At 50.9% G+C, this 15,315-nt stretch overlaps 5 protein-coding genes across 5 annotated transcripts; 2 read left to right on the top strand and 3 right to left on the bottom strand.

The window, feature by feature from the left end:
* Window positions 1-1,886: 1,886 nt before the first annotated feature.
* On the top strand, window positions 1,887-2,883 carry BJX67DRAFT_377270 (uncharacterized protein; the record flags this gene model as incomplete). The annotated part of the gene is made up of 2 exons (XM_071032062.1): window positions 1,887-2,127; window positions 2,189-2,883. The coding sequence occupies 2 exons, from the start codon at window positions 1,887-1,889 to the stop codon at window positions 2,881-2,883; spliced, it is 936 nt and encodes a 311-aa protein (XP_070890482.1).
* A 1,038-nt stretch (window positions 2,884-3,921) lies between these two features.
* On the bottom strand, window positions 3,922-8,049 carry BJX67DRAFT_163123 (DNA repair ATPase SMC5). The gene is made up of 6 exons (XM_071024974.1): window positions 7,459-8,049; window positions 6,462-7,373; window positions 5,523-6,413; window positions 5,403-5,475; window positions 5,220-5,347; window positions 3,922-5,167 (listed from the first exon to the last, which is right to left on the bottom strand). The coding sequence occupies exons 1-6, from the start codon at window positions 7,924-7,926 to the stop codon at window positions 4,082-4,084; spliced, it is 3,558 nt and encodes a 1,185-aa protein (XP_070890481.1). The 5' UTR covers window positions 7,927-8,049; the 3' UTR covers window positions 3,922-4,081.
* A 135-nt stretch (window positions 8,050-8,184) lies between these two features.
* On the top strand, window positions 8,185-8,652 carry BJX67DRAFT_163080 (uncharacterized protein). The gene is made up of 2 exons (XM_071024973.1): window positions 8,185-8,392; window positions 8,447-8,652. The coding sequence occupies exons 1-2, from the start codon at window positions 8,270-8,272 to the stop codon at window positions 8,612-8,614; spliced, it is 291 nt and encodes a 96-aa protein (XP_070890480.1). The 5' UTR covers window positions 8,185-8,269; the 3' UTR covers window positions 8,615-8,652.
* Window positions 8,653-9,129: 477 nt separating this feature from the next.
* Window positions 9,130-13,193, bottom strand: BJX67DRAFT_342422 (lipase family protein). The gene is made up of 2 exons (XM_071028025.1): window positions 12,549-13,193; window positions 9,130-12,496 (listed from the first exon to the last, which is right to left on the bottom strand). The coding sequence occupies exons 1-2, from the start codon at window positions 12,897-12,899 to the stop codon at window positions 9,359-9,361; spliced, it is 3,489 nt and encodes a 1,162-aa protein (XP_070890479.1). The 5' UTR covers window positions 12,900-13,193; the 3' UTR covers window positions 9,130-9,358.
* Window positions 13,194-13,328: 135 nt separating this feature from the next.
* BJX67DRAFT_163000 (lactate 2-monooxygenase) lies at window positions 13,329-14,868 on the bottom strand. The gene is made up of 4 exons (XM_071024972.1): window positions 14,591-14,868; window positions 14,506-14,527; window positions 13,803-14,445; window positions 13,329-13,737 (listed from the first exon to the last, which is right to left on the bottom strand). Exons 1-4 carry the CDS (start codon window positions 14,797-14,799, stop codon window positions 13,400-13,402), a joined length of 1,212 nt encoding a protein of 403 aa, XP_070890478.1. The 5' UTR covers window positions 14,800-14,868; the 3' UTR covers window positions 13,329-13,399.
* Window positions 14,869-15,315: the final 447 nt, after the last annotated feature.

Raw genomic sequence — 15,315 nt, 5'->3', positions numbered from 1 at the left:
CGATCTTCATGGGCAGAATCTTTGAACAGGAAGGAGCAAGATTTGAGCAGCCAAGACCACGGAAATAATCTTGCGCAGATGAATATTCCGTCTGATTATTCTTGCTGATTCTTGACTGCAAGTTCTTGATTTCAGTTTCGAAAGGTCAAACGTCATCGTTGGAGATGGCCGTCGAAGTCACTCGGAATGCCGCCCTTGGCCAGAAGAGCAGTCAGGCTAACCCTGAACTGGTCCTTGGTCCGCCAAAGAACCTCCTTTGGTTCATTTTCTGTGGATGATCGCCCCATTCCACGATAATCTCCGGTTCCTTCACAGCGCTAACCCATTTTGCGTTGGCCCCCAAGCGAAGGATGCAACGGATGGAAATCGTTCCCAGATTCCCTTCCTGGACTCCATGCCAAGACTGGTCCAAGCCCAAGCTGGAGCTGCCATCCGGCCCCGGAGGCTTGGTTGTTGAATGAGAATGGGACCACATCCAATCCAAGAAGGGCTGCTCCCCTTGTTTGTTGCCCTGAGCTGACTGCTTGAGACCACCCCCGAGGGATTTGGGCCTCGAGACTCGTCGACCGCCTACGAGAGCAGGGAAGAATCGCGGGAGGGTATTTTGGATTGGGGACGCTGTTTTTTTTTTTTTTGCTCCTTTTTCGTGAGAGACGGCGAACCTCGAAGTCCAGGTGAGTCAGCAGACCTTGTCACCACCTTCTGAAACACTCAAGAATGATCGACAGTATTTATGTTGGACGAGATCAGGTTCTCGGCGAAGATGTGATCGTGCGGCAACGATCAGCCGTTAATGGGGCATGGTTTGGATGTGACAGGTAAGACCACGGAGCTGGAGCCCACATCACGATCATCACCTGTCCAGGCCCATGAATTCTTGTGCTCGCCAAAGTCCACCATCCTGTCGGACTCGCATGCTCGGCAATCGTCGTCTCCCTTGCCACGGCTTGGATGCGCCGGAGGTGGAAGAAGAAAGACCAAGAGATCTGCACTAGGAGATTGAGCCGAGTTGAAGTTCGTCGATGATAATTATCCTCGTCAATCTGGTCGTCGCCTCTGTCGTTGCACACTTTGCTGTGAGGCCGCAAGCCACAAGTGTTGACGAGAACTCCTGGTTTCTCTTTGAGTCTCGTGTGTCGGGGGGCGGAACTTATCTTACTAGTTGAAACCAAAAATACCGCATCTCGAGAGGAAAAATGAAAAACTGGAAAGAGTGAAAAAGGGAAAGAAAGTTACCGATCCACTGGTCGTTAATTAAGCTTTGGAACGGCGGTCTCAGAATGGCAGCCCTCGGGAAAATTACGCTCCTGACCAGGATTACCAAACGATATCCCTCATCACTGCAGGTGGCATCTCGCCTGCGCCGCCGCCCAGTCTCCATTCGTCGTCGTCTTGGAGTGTTGATCGTTTCTCCGAGTCGCTGCTTCGAAGACTTGACTTGGGATGGGAAAGCTCTCGGCTCTGTGTCGGCTGCGCTCCACCGAAACCCACCTCCCGAGTCATTTCCACGACGGTGGATGTCCATCAGCCAGCGCGAATCAGCCTTGGAGCGATCCTCCTGTGATTAATGAGGGCCGTTATTATTTCCTGAGTACGATTGTCATTTTAATTATTTCTTTTTGAAATTCTTTGATTTGCTCCCCACCCCATCCAACAATCCTCATCATCGCTGGCTATAAACCTCGTTCTTCCCTCCACCCCCCCTGTTCCTTTCTGTCCTCCACTCCATACATCTGGATCGCTTTGGGACCGCGTCGTCTCTATCATAAATGGTTCCTTCAGAGCCACGTTGTTTCAGACTTTAAAATCAGCCATCCTTCCGCATCGTCGACCCTCCTCGATATCTTCCCACCACTTGTCTTGTATCCTCTTGGTGCCACCACATGATGGACCTCGCAAACCTCATCTCCCAACCGGGACCCGAACCGGCCTTGACTGTCAAAGCAAGAACTTCCTACAGCCCTCCTGCTTTCGAGCCTGGCTCTTTCTATGCTCCAGCTTCGAGCTCGTACGCCCGTACACAGGCGCCGCTCTCCCCACCAGTCGAGGATAGGACCTCCCGCTGCTGTCTCCCATCGATCTCTGCGCTTCTAGACAGCGCAGATGGTGCGTCTCCGCACCCACCAAGTATGGCTTCTGACCACAACGTCCTCATTAAGATAGAGACCAGTACTAATTTCGCAACCAGAGCGTCAAAGGTTACGCTCTCCACACCGAGAGCTAGACGCCCGTTCATCATTCGACAAAGCTACGTCCGCTGTTCCTCCAGTCCGTCTCCCACCGACGCCGCCGTTGCGCCCAGGTTCTGGCTTTCATAGCACTGGTCATTCCCCCTCCAGCTCAATATCAGGGACAAACCAAGTTATGAAGACTGAGTATCCGCAACCACCGGTCACCCTCCCCAGCCCAACCGACAGGTCTTCAATCTCGAGCCAGGGGTCCAATCAACAGGCGCCGAGCGGCCCTTACGCTTCTCCGGCCCCAAGCGTCGCAACATACTCTTCGCTTGAGCCGTCCCCGTCCTCAACAATGTACTACCAACGACCGGCTTCCTCTGGCGCATACAACGCTCCCCCACCACCACCGCCAGCACATCAGCCAATGATCTCCCCCGTCACACCGGCCTGGCAACATCACCATTACTTCCCACCGTCCACGACTGCACCTTACCAGCAAAACCATGACCGATACATATGCCGCACTTGCCACAAGGCCTTCTCAAGACCTTCAAGTCTCCGAATTCACTCTCACAGTCACACTGGTGAAAAGCCCTTCCGATGCACGCACGCTGGCTGCGGCAAGGCGTTTAGCGTGAGGAGCAACATGAAGCGCCATGAACGAGGTTGTCATACTGGTCGCGCAGTTGCCGCTACCATTGTATAGTCTCAAGCCGCCCGACCTCTCATCCACGCTACCTTCAAACACACCACTCCACCCAAATGAGCGCCACTCTACATACCATCGCATAATACACACAAAACTCTCTGCAGCCTTCGCGGTGCCGTCATCTTGCCTTGTGATTATTTGTTTATCTGTTCCATGATACCCTCTTGTGTTCACGCTCTGCACGGTGTTGCGGGAAACAAACATGCATCTTTTCTCCTCCCCATGTACACTCTCAAATTGGGTCAAATGTTTATTTGTAATATGCTGCTAGTTATGCGTCTGCATATCAGAGGAGCAAGGCGTCGAAGGCTTCATTGTCATCGTCAAGGATCTTGAGTATAAGCCTGCAAATGGCCTATATCCAAGTATATTATATATATCCTTTTTCCTTGTGTCATTACTTTCCTTTGTTCCAAGTGATGACATGATATGACCCTCCTACCTCGGAAGAGCTAAATAGAAAATGCCTATCGGAAATCTATGAAATACGTTCTTTGGTTGTAATAGTAGTCCTCGCAGTATGAGTAGCGTCGGAGGACGAGTATCTTTAGTCTTGGCAGCTGCCACGGCTCGTGTAGCCTGGCCATCTCGAAGCGCAAGCTAAGATGGGCACTAGAATGTACTCGAAGGTACAACCTACCGCCCTGTCTTGAGTATGTTCGCTTGCGTTGCCAAACTCTCCTATCATTTCTCAGGGTTTCGCTGAAAATAATCCTCACTTTAACTGGGTCATCCCCATCCCAACCCCGATTATCATCCAAGAGTTTAAATTGGGAAAGCAATTTACCTCTCCATTTGCACCTGTCATGGCAGCGCAATGGGCACGAATATGGAAGGCGCGACCTGCGCCATCGCTCCTTCTTTGTTGGGGGTTAGTGAAACCAGGGAAACAGCGATCTCGAGGAAGGCGCAACCCGAGTCCCGGGTTTGCTGGGTACTATGAGTGCTACTTGGAGTAGTTAGTTACTTCTATTTTCCACTGAAGATCTGACTCAATACACTGGATATGATATGAGCAATTGAGTGCTGTTCAGGCCAAGTTCTGTCACGTAGGCTCGTAAACTCCAAACGTTCTTCAGGTATCATGGTCAATTATAGACAACAGAAAACACCATGTTACAAAAGAAGAAAACATGTGGAAGGGAGGGTATAGCAATGGGGTATAGCGACGATACAGAGAAGACAGAGATAGTCACTAAGCAGCAACACTAGATGGGGGAACGGATTGCTCAATAGCTCTTCCCTTTCCCTTCGTCCGCGCCGTCACGGCACGAATATTTCGCACCGCCGCCCTAAAATCGATCTGGTTATGATCCTCGGGCATATGTTCGCCGCTGACGATGCAGAGGACTCGCATACCGGGTTTATAAACGAGACCGCTGAGGAGTTTGGGTGTGATGAGGAAGTACTGTCCGCCGCCGCCTCCTTCGCTGTTTGGGGCACAGGCGATGTCGACTAGTCGCTCGTGGACCATGCGTTCGTTGCGGGGGTCCATTCCTTGGTTGATTTCGTCAACAACACGGAATGGGGAGGCGGAGAGGGATTGCAGCGCCATCAGGTAGAAGATTGTGCTTACGGCGCGCTCTCCACCGGATTGGCGATGGGAATCGAGGAGTGAGAGACTTTCGTGTTCTCGGAATTTGACGTGCACTTGGATGGACCACTGGTCGAAGTCGTTTCCGTTTGACTGACCGTCTGGCCCATCTTCTCCTACCTTGTCTAGTGAGACCTGACCGGCACAGCCAATGCGCGCGAACGAATCGGAGAAAGCATCGCTGACGCTCTTGACGATGGCGTCCAGTTTTGGCTCCCACTTGCCTCGGATCTCGTTGATGGCGTGATTGTAGTCCGCCAGCTTGCTTTCGAAGTCGGTGAGTTTCTCGCGCAATCGTTCAATTTGCCGCTCGCGCTCTTCAAACTCTTGAAGCACGTTGCTAGGCCCGGCATGGGTGAGCTCAAGACGAGCTTTCTCTGAGTCGATATCCGCTTCCAGTTGTTCCGTGGTGTGGTCGAATACCTCCTTCGACAGTTCGAGAAGATCGGCCTGCTCTTTCGCAAGTCTTGCAACTTTGCCTGCCTCTTTGAAGACTTTCCTGGTTTCTTGTGTCATCCCCTTGACCTCTTCATTCTTCTGCTTCACCTCATCCTCTTTAGCAGAAAGCCTTGCGCGGTAGTCACTAGTACGGAGCTTCAGAGTTTCTACGTCTGAGATTCCTTCAACCTTCCATAGAGTCAACTTGATCACTTCCTCTTGAAGCTTACGGAGGGTTTCAACCGCATCCTGTCTGCTATCAGTACGCACCCACCACATCAGGGTTTATCGAGGGCCATACAGCGTATTCAATGGTAGCCTCAGCCTTATCAATGGACAACTGATCCTGCTTGCTGCGGATCTCGATAACCCTGGCCCTCATCGCAGCGAAATGAGCGTCGTTCGTTCTCTTTTTAGCTTCCTGTTGGCCTATTGGGCGGCGTCAGTCTCCCTATTCAAAATTGAAGTTAAAGCTGCGGCATACGGATTAGCTCAGGTATGGCTCGAAAATTGGTGTGAGCGGTTTGTTTCTCGGCTTTTTCACGTTCAAGTTCATCCTGCAAATCATATTAGCAGAAGCGGGTCTTTGATGCAGCCGACTTACCCTCTGCCTCTTGCAATCCTCATATTCTTCACCTAGCTCGGTGAGGTTGGCTCTTTCAGATTCTATTTTCTGCTCGACGGCTTGCTTCTCGTCCCTCAGAGCCTCAACCCTTTGCTCCAGCGCCCTCTTTGTTGATGCATCGACTGGTTGGGATGTCCAGACCCTGGATGGTCTCACTTGCCTCACACGTGTAGAGGTGGCTCCAGGTCCGTACTCTCGTCGTCGAGTAACTTGGTAAGTCTGTTTACCAGCTACCCAGGAACTGATCGAGCCACTTTCCATTGTTGTATATGTTTCATTAGAGATATCTTCAAGGCTGACAGGGGTTTGGTGTAGCCTGTTTTCGCTACACAGCACTGCAATGACAGGCTCTGGGCCTTGAAGGAAGTCTTTAGCCCATCCCTGGAAGCCCAAGTTTCTAAGTTCATTTTCTGGCATTGGAGGTCGGAGGTTGCTTAAAGAGATAGAAGATGTCCTAATACTGATGTCATGAAGTCGTAGCTCACCGTTCAGAGCTCGCTGTAATGTCCTGAAGTCGTTTCGGGTTTGAACAGTGAAAGCTGTGAAATCGGTTCTTTGCAAGAGCGACTCAACATGGTCGGCATATTGGGGGTCTTTGATCGAGCAGGTGACAATAGGGGGACCGAAAACTTCTTTTTCGAACTTGTCTTGATTATCCAAGAGCCACTTGTACGCTCTATAGGACTCTGGAGAGGCGTCTTGGAGCTTTTTTTCTTGCCGCCCAGACTGTGAATCAAGACTTCGTAGTTGCTGCTCGGCTTGCTTCAGGCGGTTCGTCTTTTCTTGAAGTTCTCCTACAAGTGGTCGGCGACGGCTTTTTATCTCGTTTGCCTTATCTTCGAGGTCTCTTATCTGCCGACGTTTCTCTCTCTACCTATTGTTAGCGACGGAGCTTGAGGCCTACTCGCGGAGACTTACGATTTGTTCGTTATACCAGTCGGCGTCGAATTCAATAGGTTCTTCGTGTAGTTGCCGATTTAGCCGATTGATCGTCTGCTTGATTTTGAGGGCTTCCTGCCTGAAGGTCGCCGAGCTCCGTTTCTCTGCCTCAATCTCGGATTCCATGCTTTTCATGGACTGCTCGTTGTCCTCAATTCTCTTTCCAATATCTGTGGCTGCTTGGTTGGCTGCATCAACTCCTCGCTGCTTATGCTTTATAACGGCATCCAGCCGCACACAGTAATCCTGCTTCTCATTCACAGATCTCATGACAGGCTCTAATTCTGCTTCAAGAACTTCGAGTTCGCGTTGGCAGCTCTCTCTCTCCCTTTTCAGCCCTTCGAATCGTTTATGTAACTCCTTGTAGGTGACGATAGGACGACATAACTCTAACATCTCGATTTTTCTTTTGATCAGGGCTCTTTGGCGCATCCTCTCAACGTCTGCTCTCTGCATTTCTTGCCTGTCTTCAAGATTCGCTAGAAGGTCCCTGTCACCCTGGTTGTCCGTCTGAAGTTTCTTCTGCGCGGATCGCAAAGTCTTCAAATTTTCGTGCCACTCTACCATCTCCGTCCCAGCGGCGGCCCTTTGAGTGGAGCTAAGCAACTCGATCGGTGTGAGAGCGGCAAACTCGCTAACTTTGTCTTGCGGCAAGAACTGGCAGAGATTGTCGACTTGGATAGAAAAGGACTGGGCAAGTTTCAAGACTTGGTTTCGGCTTGCTGGTTTGCCGTTCAGCGTGAACGTGCTTTTGTTGCCGTCCCGTTTGATGGTTCGAGATACCACCGGATTTCGCGGGAATCTCGGGCCTCCGGCGAGCTCGATTTCAATCGTTGCTTCTCTACATCCGTGCTTGACAAACTCGCCGGTATCTTTCGCGCGTCCTAGATGCTATAATCGTGGCCATATTCGTTAATAAATACTCTATATTGCAAACCAGAGTGTTGGTTTCAAAAACGCATCAACACCCACATACCTGAGGGCCCCAGCCTAAACCGAGACATATGGCACAGACGAGCGTGCTCTTTCCCGTTCCGTTCGGTCCAATCACCATATTCAACTTCGGGCCCGGAAAGAACTCGGCGGACGTGTAGGTTACAAAATCGGTGACCTTTATGCGAACAATAGCGCCGGGCTTGTACCCCTGTTGTGAAGCCTGATTCCTCGCACCATTCTGGCCGATCGACGTTTGCGTCGCTGGGCCTTCGTCGTCCACTTGGCTGGACTCCGCGGAGTCGTTCCCTTCACTCTCATTCTCGTTATCGGTTTGGGAGGCGGCATCGGAGCCAGATTCGGATAAATTTTCTTCTGTTGCTTCCAGTCTCGGTCGCTTGCTGCTGCTTGATGGAGTGGGTTCTGGCGAAGACGCTGGGGCGGATTCATCATGGTCATCGGCCACCTCGAACCGCTGTCGACGCCGTGGAACTGTGTTTAGGGAAGGCATTTGTTGATGTGACAGATGAATCTGTCTCGATGATAGTCCCCAACCATAAGCATATCAGCGAGGTCAAGATATTCTCTTTAAGTCGACATTATGGGCGAATTCTTTGACATCGGTGGCTTTCTTTGTTGCGGGATCAACCCTCGTGACTGGGCGCGAACGCGACGCGCCAAGAGCCAACCCTAAAATCAATCTTAGATCAGTTATAGTAGGCGGTGGATACCAGCAGTATTCCGGCGATCTCCATGTCTTTCAGAGCGGCTCTGGAACACAACAAAGTGTGTAATAACAGGACGAAGCTGCTTGATTAAGGCTGCAGAGCATTCGCTGGCTACGAGATAGCAAAATGTCCTTCCTCACCTCTCCGCAAAAGGTGAAACACCTTGTCTTAGCTGGAGCTGTAACCACAGTCACTATTGCCGGAACACTCTACGGCGCTGGGCTGAAGACCGAGAGGGAGGTTGCTCAAGTACGTGCGTTCGGATTCGTTTCTCTTGCCCTCAGTCTAACAATTGTAATGTAGAAAGTGCGGAAATCACGAGAAGTTACCCTTGATGAGCGGATTGCTGCGCTCCGAGACATGCGCCGGAATCTCATCGCGAAGAAAGAACTTGTCGAAAAACAAATGCTCGACTTAGATTCAAGAATTGAAGAAAGAAAGCAAAAGGGCATCGATAATAAGAGGGTGTGAGGGGCAATACCATTTGTCGTGTAGCCATGAATAGATCGAATCATGGACTCATATGCCCGTTGATACCTGTCGGTATTATGGATGTCCGCCGCTTCCACGATACAAGGCGCCGTTTGGAAACCGAACGGCCACTTGTGGCACATTGCTTTTCCGAAAACGAATCGCCTTGAAGATTTCGATGCGCATAGCTTCGTCGAGCTCTGCATGCTGCGACAACGCACCCGCGATGAACGATGGTGAGCGAATCAACCAATATCTGGGTCGAGGACAACAACCCTCGTCGACGCTCACGCCGTAACCGGGTCTGTGGCAATCTTGGATGTGGACGTCCTGGGGCATCTTTAATAGCCTAATACTTGGCTATGGACTGGCGACTATACTACCTTCGGATGATAAGCGAATATGGTACCACAGACCAATCACTCCCTAACTACCGCCTCGAAGGTACGGCCTGCACCTGGTCTGTGAAAAGTTTTCTTGAAAGATATTAGTGCTAAGATGCCATATGTCTGGTCCTGCGTGATTTGACCAACTGAATATATTGTACTCTAATCTATCTCTCTCATATTGTATGATAACGCGAAAACATGGGGTATATACAAACAAATCCTTCCCATTCCTGTATATCATAAAGATAACAAAGCAGCCGCACAGGACGTGTCTTTTCAATTATTGAACGTCTTAGAAGAAGGCGTATATCTAGCCTGATATCCGGGGGTAAACAAAAGGAACTGTCATTCCACGCTAGTCGTCCAAGATACCTCGCGCGAGGGCGACGAGGCTGGCTTCGTACCTGGCCGGATTGTGGTCACTGAACATTCCAGAGCCGAACCGCAATTCTCCAAATCGGGTCTCAACATCTCGAATGAACTTTAGCTGCACTCTGGTTGCGGGCCGCCCTAACCGCGGGTAGCCGTCGTCACCTACATTAGAGTTGAAAGCGCTTCGCTGAAGAACTCGCATGGTTTCGACCACGAAGACTTCTCCAGGAGGTGCTAACTTCGGGGCGCACATTGAATCTCGGAGAGATTTTAAAGTGCTCCATGCCCAGGCATCCTCACCTATGCGGTCGCCAGCATTGAGCAGCATGGGCGTCTCATTGACGTAGAATTTATTGACGATACTCTGTCGCAGGTTTTCCCAAACCCGATACCGAACGTGAGACTTGGCTTGGGAAATGTCGCTTTTGAACGCCAACGAGGTTGTATGCATGTCGTGCAGTATACCCAACGAAAGGCATGGCACTACATCCTGGCCGTTCACGATAGTAGTTACCAACCCTCGTGTTGCACGGCGAAGAAGAGGTGACATAGTTGCTGGAGGGCCGTATGCATAAACGTGAATTGGACGTCCGGGAGGAAGATAGCAGGCGGAGCGACTGTTATCAACACTCCTTTCTTCCGAGAGGACAAGCGGTCTCTCAGAATGAGAGGTAGTCGTAAACGATACCAGGGATGCTTCGCTGGTCGGCTCAGATATCATAGTAGCAAGAAGCGCCGCGACTCCCCCTCCAAGCGAATGGCCACAAAGTATCATACCGTAGTCGGGGAACTCTTCCAATGCGGCTCTGATAGTAATCATGACTCTTCTGCCGCCTCCCATTAGGAGATGCTTCGCAGAGGCATGCATTCCCTTGTGAACTTTCCAACTTTTCCCTTGCCACTCCAAATCATCATACGCACATGTCATATCTGTGAGAACATCCTCAAATCCCCATGTCCCTCTGAGGGCGAGGACGACGGCCTTGGACTCGTGGTCTAAGAAGAGGTAATGAACGAGAGGGAGACCGCTTTGTGTTTCGCCTGCTGCGTTAGACCCACCAGCTGGATCGACAAAAGATGAAAGCAGAATAGCAGACTCCGGTAGCCCAATGTGATCCGAGAAATCACTGTGCTCCTGGCTTTGAATTTTCTCTTTGGTGGGTCCCTTAGGTGCGCGCGGAACGCCCATTACCTGGAGAGCGTTGGAACCGTATGTTGCCGAGGAAAACCGACAGAATCGTCTGATATTACGGACGAAGTGCTGCTTGGGAAAAATTCCTGGAACAAGGCCGTCTCGGTTGAGCGCCTGAATGGTCGAAGCATCGTCGTATGCACTTCTTCGGAAACGGTGCGCAAGAACAAGGGAAGTTTCCGATCCGGCAGTCGCAAGTGAGTATATACTAGATGAATATGATTTAGACCTGCGATGAGCTGAAGAATTTGGTTGTCTCTCGGGATGGATGGTGACGGTTTGCGCCGTCTCAGACCGCGCGAGAGATAGCGAGCTACTGCTGCGAACATGAGTCCTCACCGTTGCTGGTGAGGAGGGCCGTGATTCCTGTGACATGGCGTAAGAGTCTGTTTGCACCATGATGGATTCTTGGTTCCTCTCATGCACCTCATAATATTCCGCCGGAGGACCAGTTCTGTTGCGGCCGCTAGGTTTGATCGCACCTAGGCCAGACCGAGTTCGAGACTCTTGCATAGATGTCCTTTGAGCGCCCCTATTTGCAGCAACGGTTGGAGTTTCGGTTTTCGAGGGCCGTGCTGCTCTCTCGGGTTTCACTTCCCGAGGAGATTTGCCTGCTTGCGCCAGTTTTGTGAGCGTTCTTTCCGTAGCTGCTCCTTTGTGCGCCTTGCCACGTTGCGTTGAATTGCCCGGTGAGAGTTGCGAGTTGGAATTCTCAAACGGTGATCGTAAGGATGGCCTGCTTGAATGGTCGTTCTTCTCGCCTATAGGTGGTCTGACCTTTTGCACTATCTTCGTAAGGGGGCTCCTACCAAATGTGGCTTTCGAATTTAGCCCGCCGGCTCGCCTAGTAGACTGTGGGGCGCTTCTGGGGGAGACACGATGGGATCCTGAATGGTGTGTATCGGCGGATAGTTGAGTTGGTTCGGGGTTTCGTCTCTGGCGCTCTGCCTCTCGATTTGCGCTTCCAACTGTACTCCTTGGTTCCGCAATAGGCAACGTAGTGTTGACCATGTCCATGACCGCTCGAGAACCGTGGCCGCCTTGCTCGTTGCTCGTGCCGTGTGTTCCAATGGTATGCCTCGAAGATGGTCTCACGTCAGCACTTTGTGACTGGTTAAACGCTGTCCGGAATACTATAGTGTGCTTTGGATAATGTTGACTGGTTGGCGCGCTCCCGCTATCATGCACATCGTTATGAAAGCTTTCTTCGACAAGCATGGTACCAGGCGGAGCCATTATTTCCCCAATGTCATCATCATAGACATTGACGGTTATGGTTCGGGTAGTTACCGCGTCGGTCATGATTGAGGCACGGCAGCCTTGAGGGAGCTGCTGCATTATATACAAGCGAATATCTTCGTCAGATATCTGATGCCGGGCGTCAGGCAGGATGATGGAAGGTGACTCTTCAGCGCTCATCGTATTCGCTGGGCGCTGCACGACGTCAAAATCATCATCATTGGTTTCGGGAGATACGAAGGAGGATCGACGTGACTGATTTTGCATGTTCTCGCTGGGTCCACCGGCAGGTTGTATCTGGTGCGTCTCAATAACATCCGCTCTGTTCCCGTTGTCCAAGATGACAACATCCCAGATAATCTCCAAACCCCCGTTGATGTGTATGTACCTCTCCGTGCTTTTCCTCCCCCAACGTTGTAGCATTGCAAACCCGACAGTTCCGATTAAGAGATCGCCAACTCCAACTTTCTCAAAGCCAGTGTGACTGCTCTGATCACTGAACTCCTTTCGAATGAGGGTTATGATAGCCGCAATCGCTCTCGAGGACTCCGTGGAGCCAAGAATAGCATCTAGGGTTGATAGCAGAGCTTGGGACATGTTCGACGCAGATGCGAGGGTCGAAGAGGAAAGGTGAAAGGTTGCAGCGGCGAAGAACGATGCAGAAGTCACCGTAGTATGGAGTGCAGCGAGCTATATGCGGGCTTAATTTGTGAGGGTGCGAGGAATATAAGGTGCAACTTACACTTCTCTCGAGTATGGACTCAGCTTCGGCTTTTCCACGATTTCCATTGCTTTGTACAACAACATCCCTTCCAGCCCTGGTCAAAACCCCCTCTATCATGGCTCGAGTGAGCTCAAGCCCTGTCAGTGTTGTGACTCTTGCCCCATCGAGAGCGACCCCGCCAAAGAAAGTCCCTAGACGAAGCGACAGGGATGTGGACTGCGTTATAAGGGACACGAAAGACGCGACAGGTCTCGGGAGTAGTGAAGTTCCTGAAGATGCGGGTACAGGGCTTGCATTGTCTGGATTCGATTCCGTGCCCCCGACTTCATCCTGTTTCCAACTTGCTCCGAAGCCCAGTAATCTAGGCATTTCGAGCCATTGACGTAATGATTGGATTAGTTTCGGTTTGCTGGTCTTCAAGAATACGTCCCTGAGCGACACGGGAAAGTGAGATTTGAAGCGTAGTCATTTGGAATGATAGGGAACTGCATTAACCGGATTCAGAAGACGCGACATGTCCTTGAAGGCCTTTGGGCGTTGTGTCAGAAGATTCCGGCGAGCAAATGCTGGTGACCATTCTCATTTGGGGTTTCGTTGGGTGGCATGTGATTTCCTGGTGTTTCCCCAACAAACAACCATGGAACGTCCCCCATGGCTTGAACCTCGGACTGGAAGTTGAGGCAAACAGGAAAATTATGGTGAGTACGTTTGTTTCCTATAAGGCCTAGGTTGTCTCTTTCATTATGGAATCATGACACTTTACGATCTCTCTGGTTCCGAAATCTTCGGGAGGGTTCGGCACTCCAAACATAGGCACATGAGATGAGTTCACTGGGGCAGCAATCCAACTCTCCGCCATGATACAGGTCTCACAGCATGGCCTTCGCGTCACCAGGATATTGTACCTTTCTAATCTTGTCTCGAGTACATTCTGCCACGGTGCATATCCCTGCTAATGACATACTCTGCCAGAGGTCGGCTTGGAGACTTCTAAGAACGGACTTTGCTCCATTCTTCCCATCGATAGAAAGCCCGTAGATCACTGGCCTACCGACTAGAACTGCTTTGGCTCCCAGACATAGAGCCTTGATAATGTCGGAGCCTGTCCGAATACCGGAGTCGAATAACACAGTCAGTTTATCGCCGACTGCATCAACTATCTCAGGGAGAACCTCCAGTGACCCAACAGCTCCATCAAGCTGACGACCTGTATCTTGTCAATATAGGAGGGAAACAGCGGGTAAAAGGGAGCAGGGAAGAGCTGAGCCATACCCCCGTGATTAGAAACAACGATACCGTCGCAGCCAGCTTCCACCGCAAGCCTCGCATCATCGACATGCTGGATGCCTTTCAGGACAAGGGGACCGTCCCAGTTCTTCCGCAGGAAGGAGATCTGATCCCAGGTATGATGTGCAGTGGACAGGACGTTTGCAATCCACGCTCTAGATGCACCGACAATGTCCTCTTCAACTCTTGAACCAGTTTCTGTCTCGAATTTCTTGCGAAATACTGGGTCTGAGAACCCAACTTGATTACCAACTCCGCGGATGAATGGGATATAAGCATTGTCCAAGTCCGCAGGTCTCCAGGCCAGAGACCAGGTATCCAATGTCACCACGAGGACGGAGAACCCGCCGTCTTTGGCGCGCTTCAGTAAAGAAAGAGTAATCTCATCATCGCCGGGCCAGTAAAGTTGAAACCATCTTCTCCCTTCTCCGCTTGCATTCGCTACGTCCTCGATAGAGCTTGTACTTGCGGTACTAAGAGTGTACGGTACCCCAACCTCTGTGCACACTTCTGCGAGGCCTGTTTCCCTGTCCTCATGGAATAGAGACTGCACACCTACTGGCGCCATGACAAGAGGGGTTGGATACTTCTGTCCGAAGATGTTCACAGAAAGGTCCTGATTATCCATCTGTAGCGGGAAATCTGGCTAAGCACCCCTCACCAAGAAGATAATAAGCAGGGAACTGACCTTCCTCAGCATCTTGGGAATTCTGCAGACGGACCATCCCGTCAATCATCTGTACGAGTAAACAAAGCCAAAGGCGCAATCTTACAGCTTCCATTGGCGAAACGCCAAACGATTGCTATCCATAGTAGCTTTCTCCCCAGCCCCCCCGGCGACGTAATTGTAAGAGCGACTGCTGAGTGTCTTTCGCGCCTGCTCCTCAAGTAGACGCGGGTCCGTAGTGACATTCGGCTTCAGGCCTAACAAGGCGCCTTGGCCATAGATCTCAGTTTGATACTCTCCGTAGTTTTCTGGCATTGTAAAAGAGATTTGTACAATAATAAAGGTAAAAACTATTGCTTATGGTAAAAAGCAATGATAACTGACAGATACTTGGACGATTTGAAACTGCCAGTGGTGATTCCGAGGCTTGTCTCCGCGTTCTGGGGACACGTGAGAGCGACCCCTAGGTACCCCAACTTGATGAGAGACACCGAGCGAGCCATCTTCATTAATATTATTGAGCTGTGGGGTGAGTTCTTTAAGGGTCAGGTAGTGTGTTGGATGCCACGCTTGAAATTTTGAAATGGCTAATAATTGCGGATGCTTCTTGTCTGCGGCAAATCCAATCCCCAAGAGCGCTCCCACGCCTGCCACCTCCGGACCCCTGTACACCAAAGTACGACCGATTCAATGATAGCTCCCGCAACACATGAGACACGTGCCTGTTAACCAACTGATCACTGGGATTTTCAACAGGGGCGTAGGGTAGCCACTGCAAAATACCAAACTCCTGACTCATGTGGTTCCAAACATCTTCATTATTATAACAAA

This window comes from Aspergillus lucknowensis (assembly GCF_044049455.1).
Source record: "Aspergillus lucknowensis strain CBS 449.75 chromosome Unknown BJX67scaffold_3, whole genome shotgun sequence".
Lineage (NCBI taxonomy): Eukaryota > Fungi > Ascomycota > Eurotiomycetes > Eurotiales > Aspergillaceae > Aspergillus > Aspergillus lucknowensis.
The sequence above is the reverse complement of the archived record's forward strand: the minus strand, read 5'-3'. Positions and strand labels throughout refer to the sequence as shown.

Bases quoted from the DNA above. Each gene is read 5' to 3' on its own strand.
- BJX67DRAFT_163123 (XM_071024974.1), bottom strand. From the start codon at position 7,926: ATGCCTTCCCTAAACACAGTTCCACGGCGTCGACAGCGGTTCGAGGTG. The intron at 7,374-7,458 runs GTATGTGGGTGT...CCACGATTATAG, and splicing joins GTTTAGGCTGGGGCCCTCAG to CATCTAGGACGCGCGAAAGA. The intron at 5,476-5,522 runs GTAAGTCGGCTG...TATGATTTGCAG, and splicing joins AGGATTGCAAGAGGCAGAGG to GATGAACTTGAACGTGAAAA.
- BJX67DRAFT_163080 (XM_071024973.1), top strand. From the start codon at position 8,270: ATGTCCTTCCTCACCTCTCCGCAAAAGGTGAAACACCTTGTCTTAGCT. The intron at 8,393-8,446 runs GTACGTGCGTTC...ATTGTAATGTAG, and splicing joins CCGAGAGGGAGGTTGCTCAA to AAAGTGCGGAAATCACGAGA.
- BJX67DRAFT_342422 (XM_071028025.1), bottom strand. From the start codon at position 12,899: ATGCCTAGATTACTGGGCTTCGGAGCAAGTTGGAAACAGGATGAAGTC. The intron at 12,497-12,548 runs GTAAGTTGCACC...GCCCGCATATAG, and splicing joins AGTCCATACTCGAGAGAAGT to CTCGCTGCACTCCATACTAC.
- BJX67DRAFT_163000 (XM_071024972.1), bottom strand. From the start codon at position 14,799: ATGCCAGAAAACTACGGAGAGTATCAAACTGAGATCTATGGCCAAGGC. The intron at 14,528-14,590 runs GTAAGATTGCGC...GTCCGTCTGCAG, and splicing joins GCGTTTCGCCAATGGAAGCT to AATTCCCAAGATGCTGAGGA. The intron at 14,446-14,505 runs GTCAGTTCCCTG...TTCCCGCTACAG, and splicing joins TTCCCAAGATGCTGAGGAAG to ATGGATAATCAGGACCTTTC.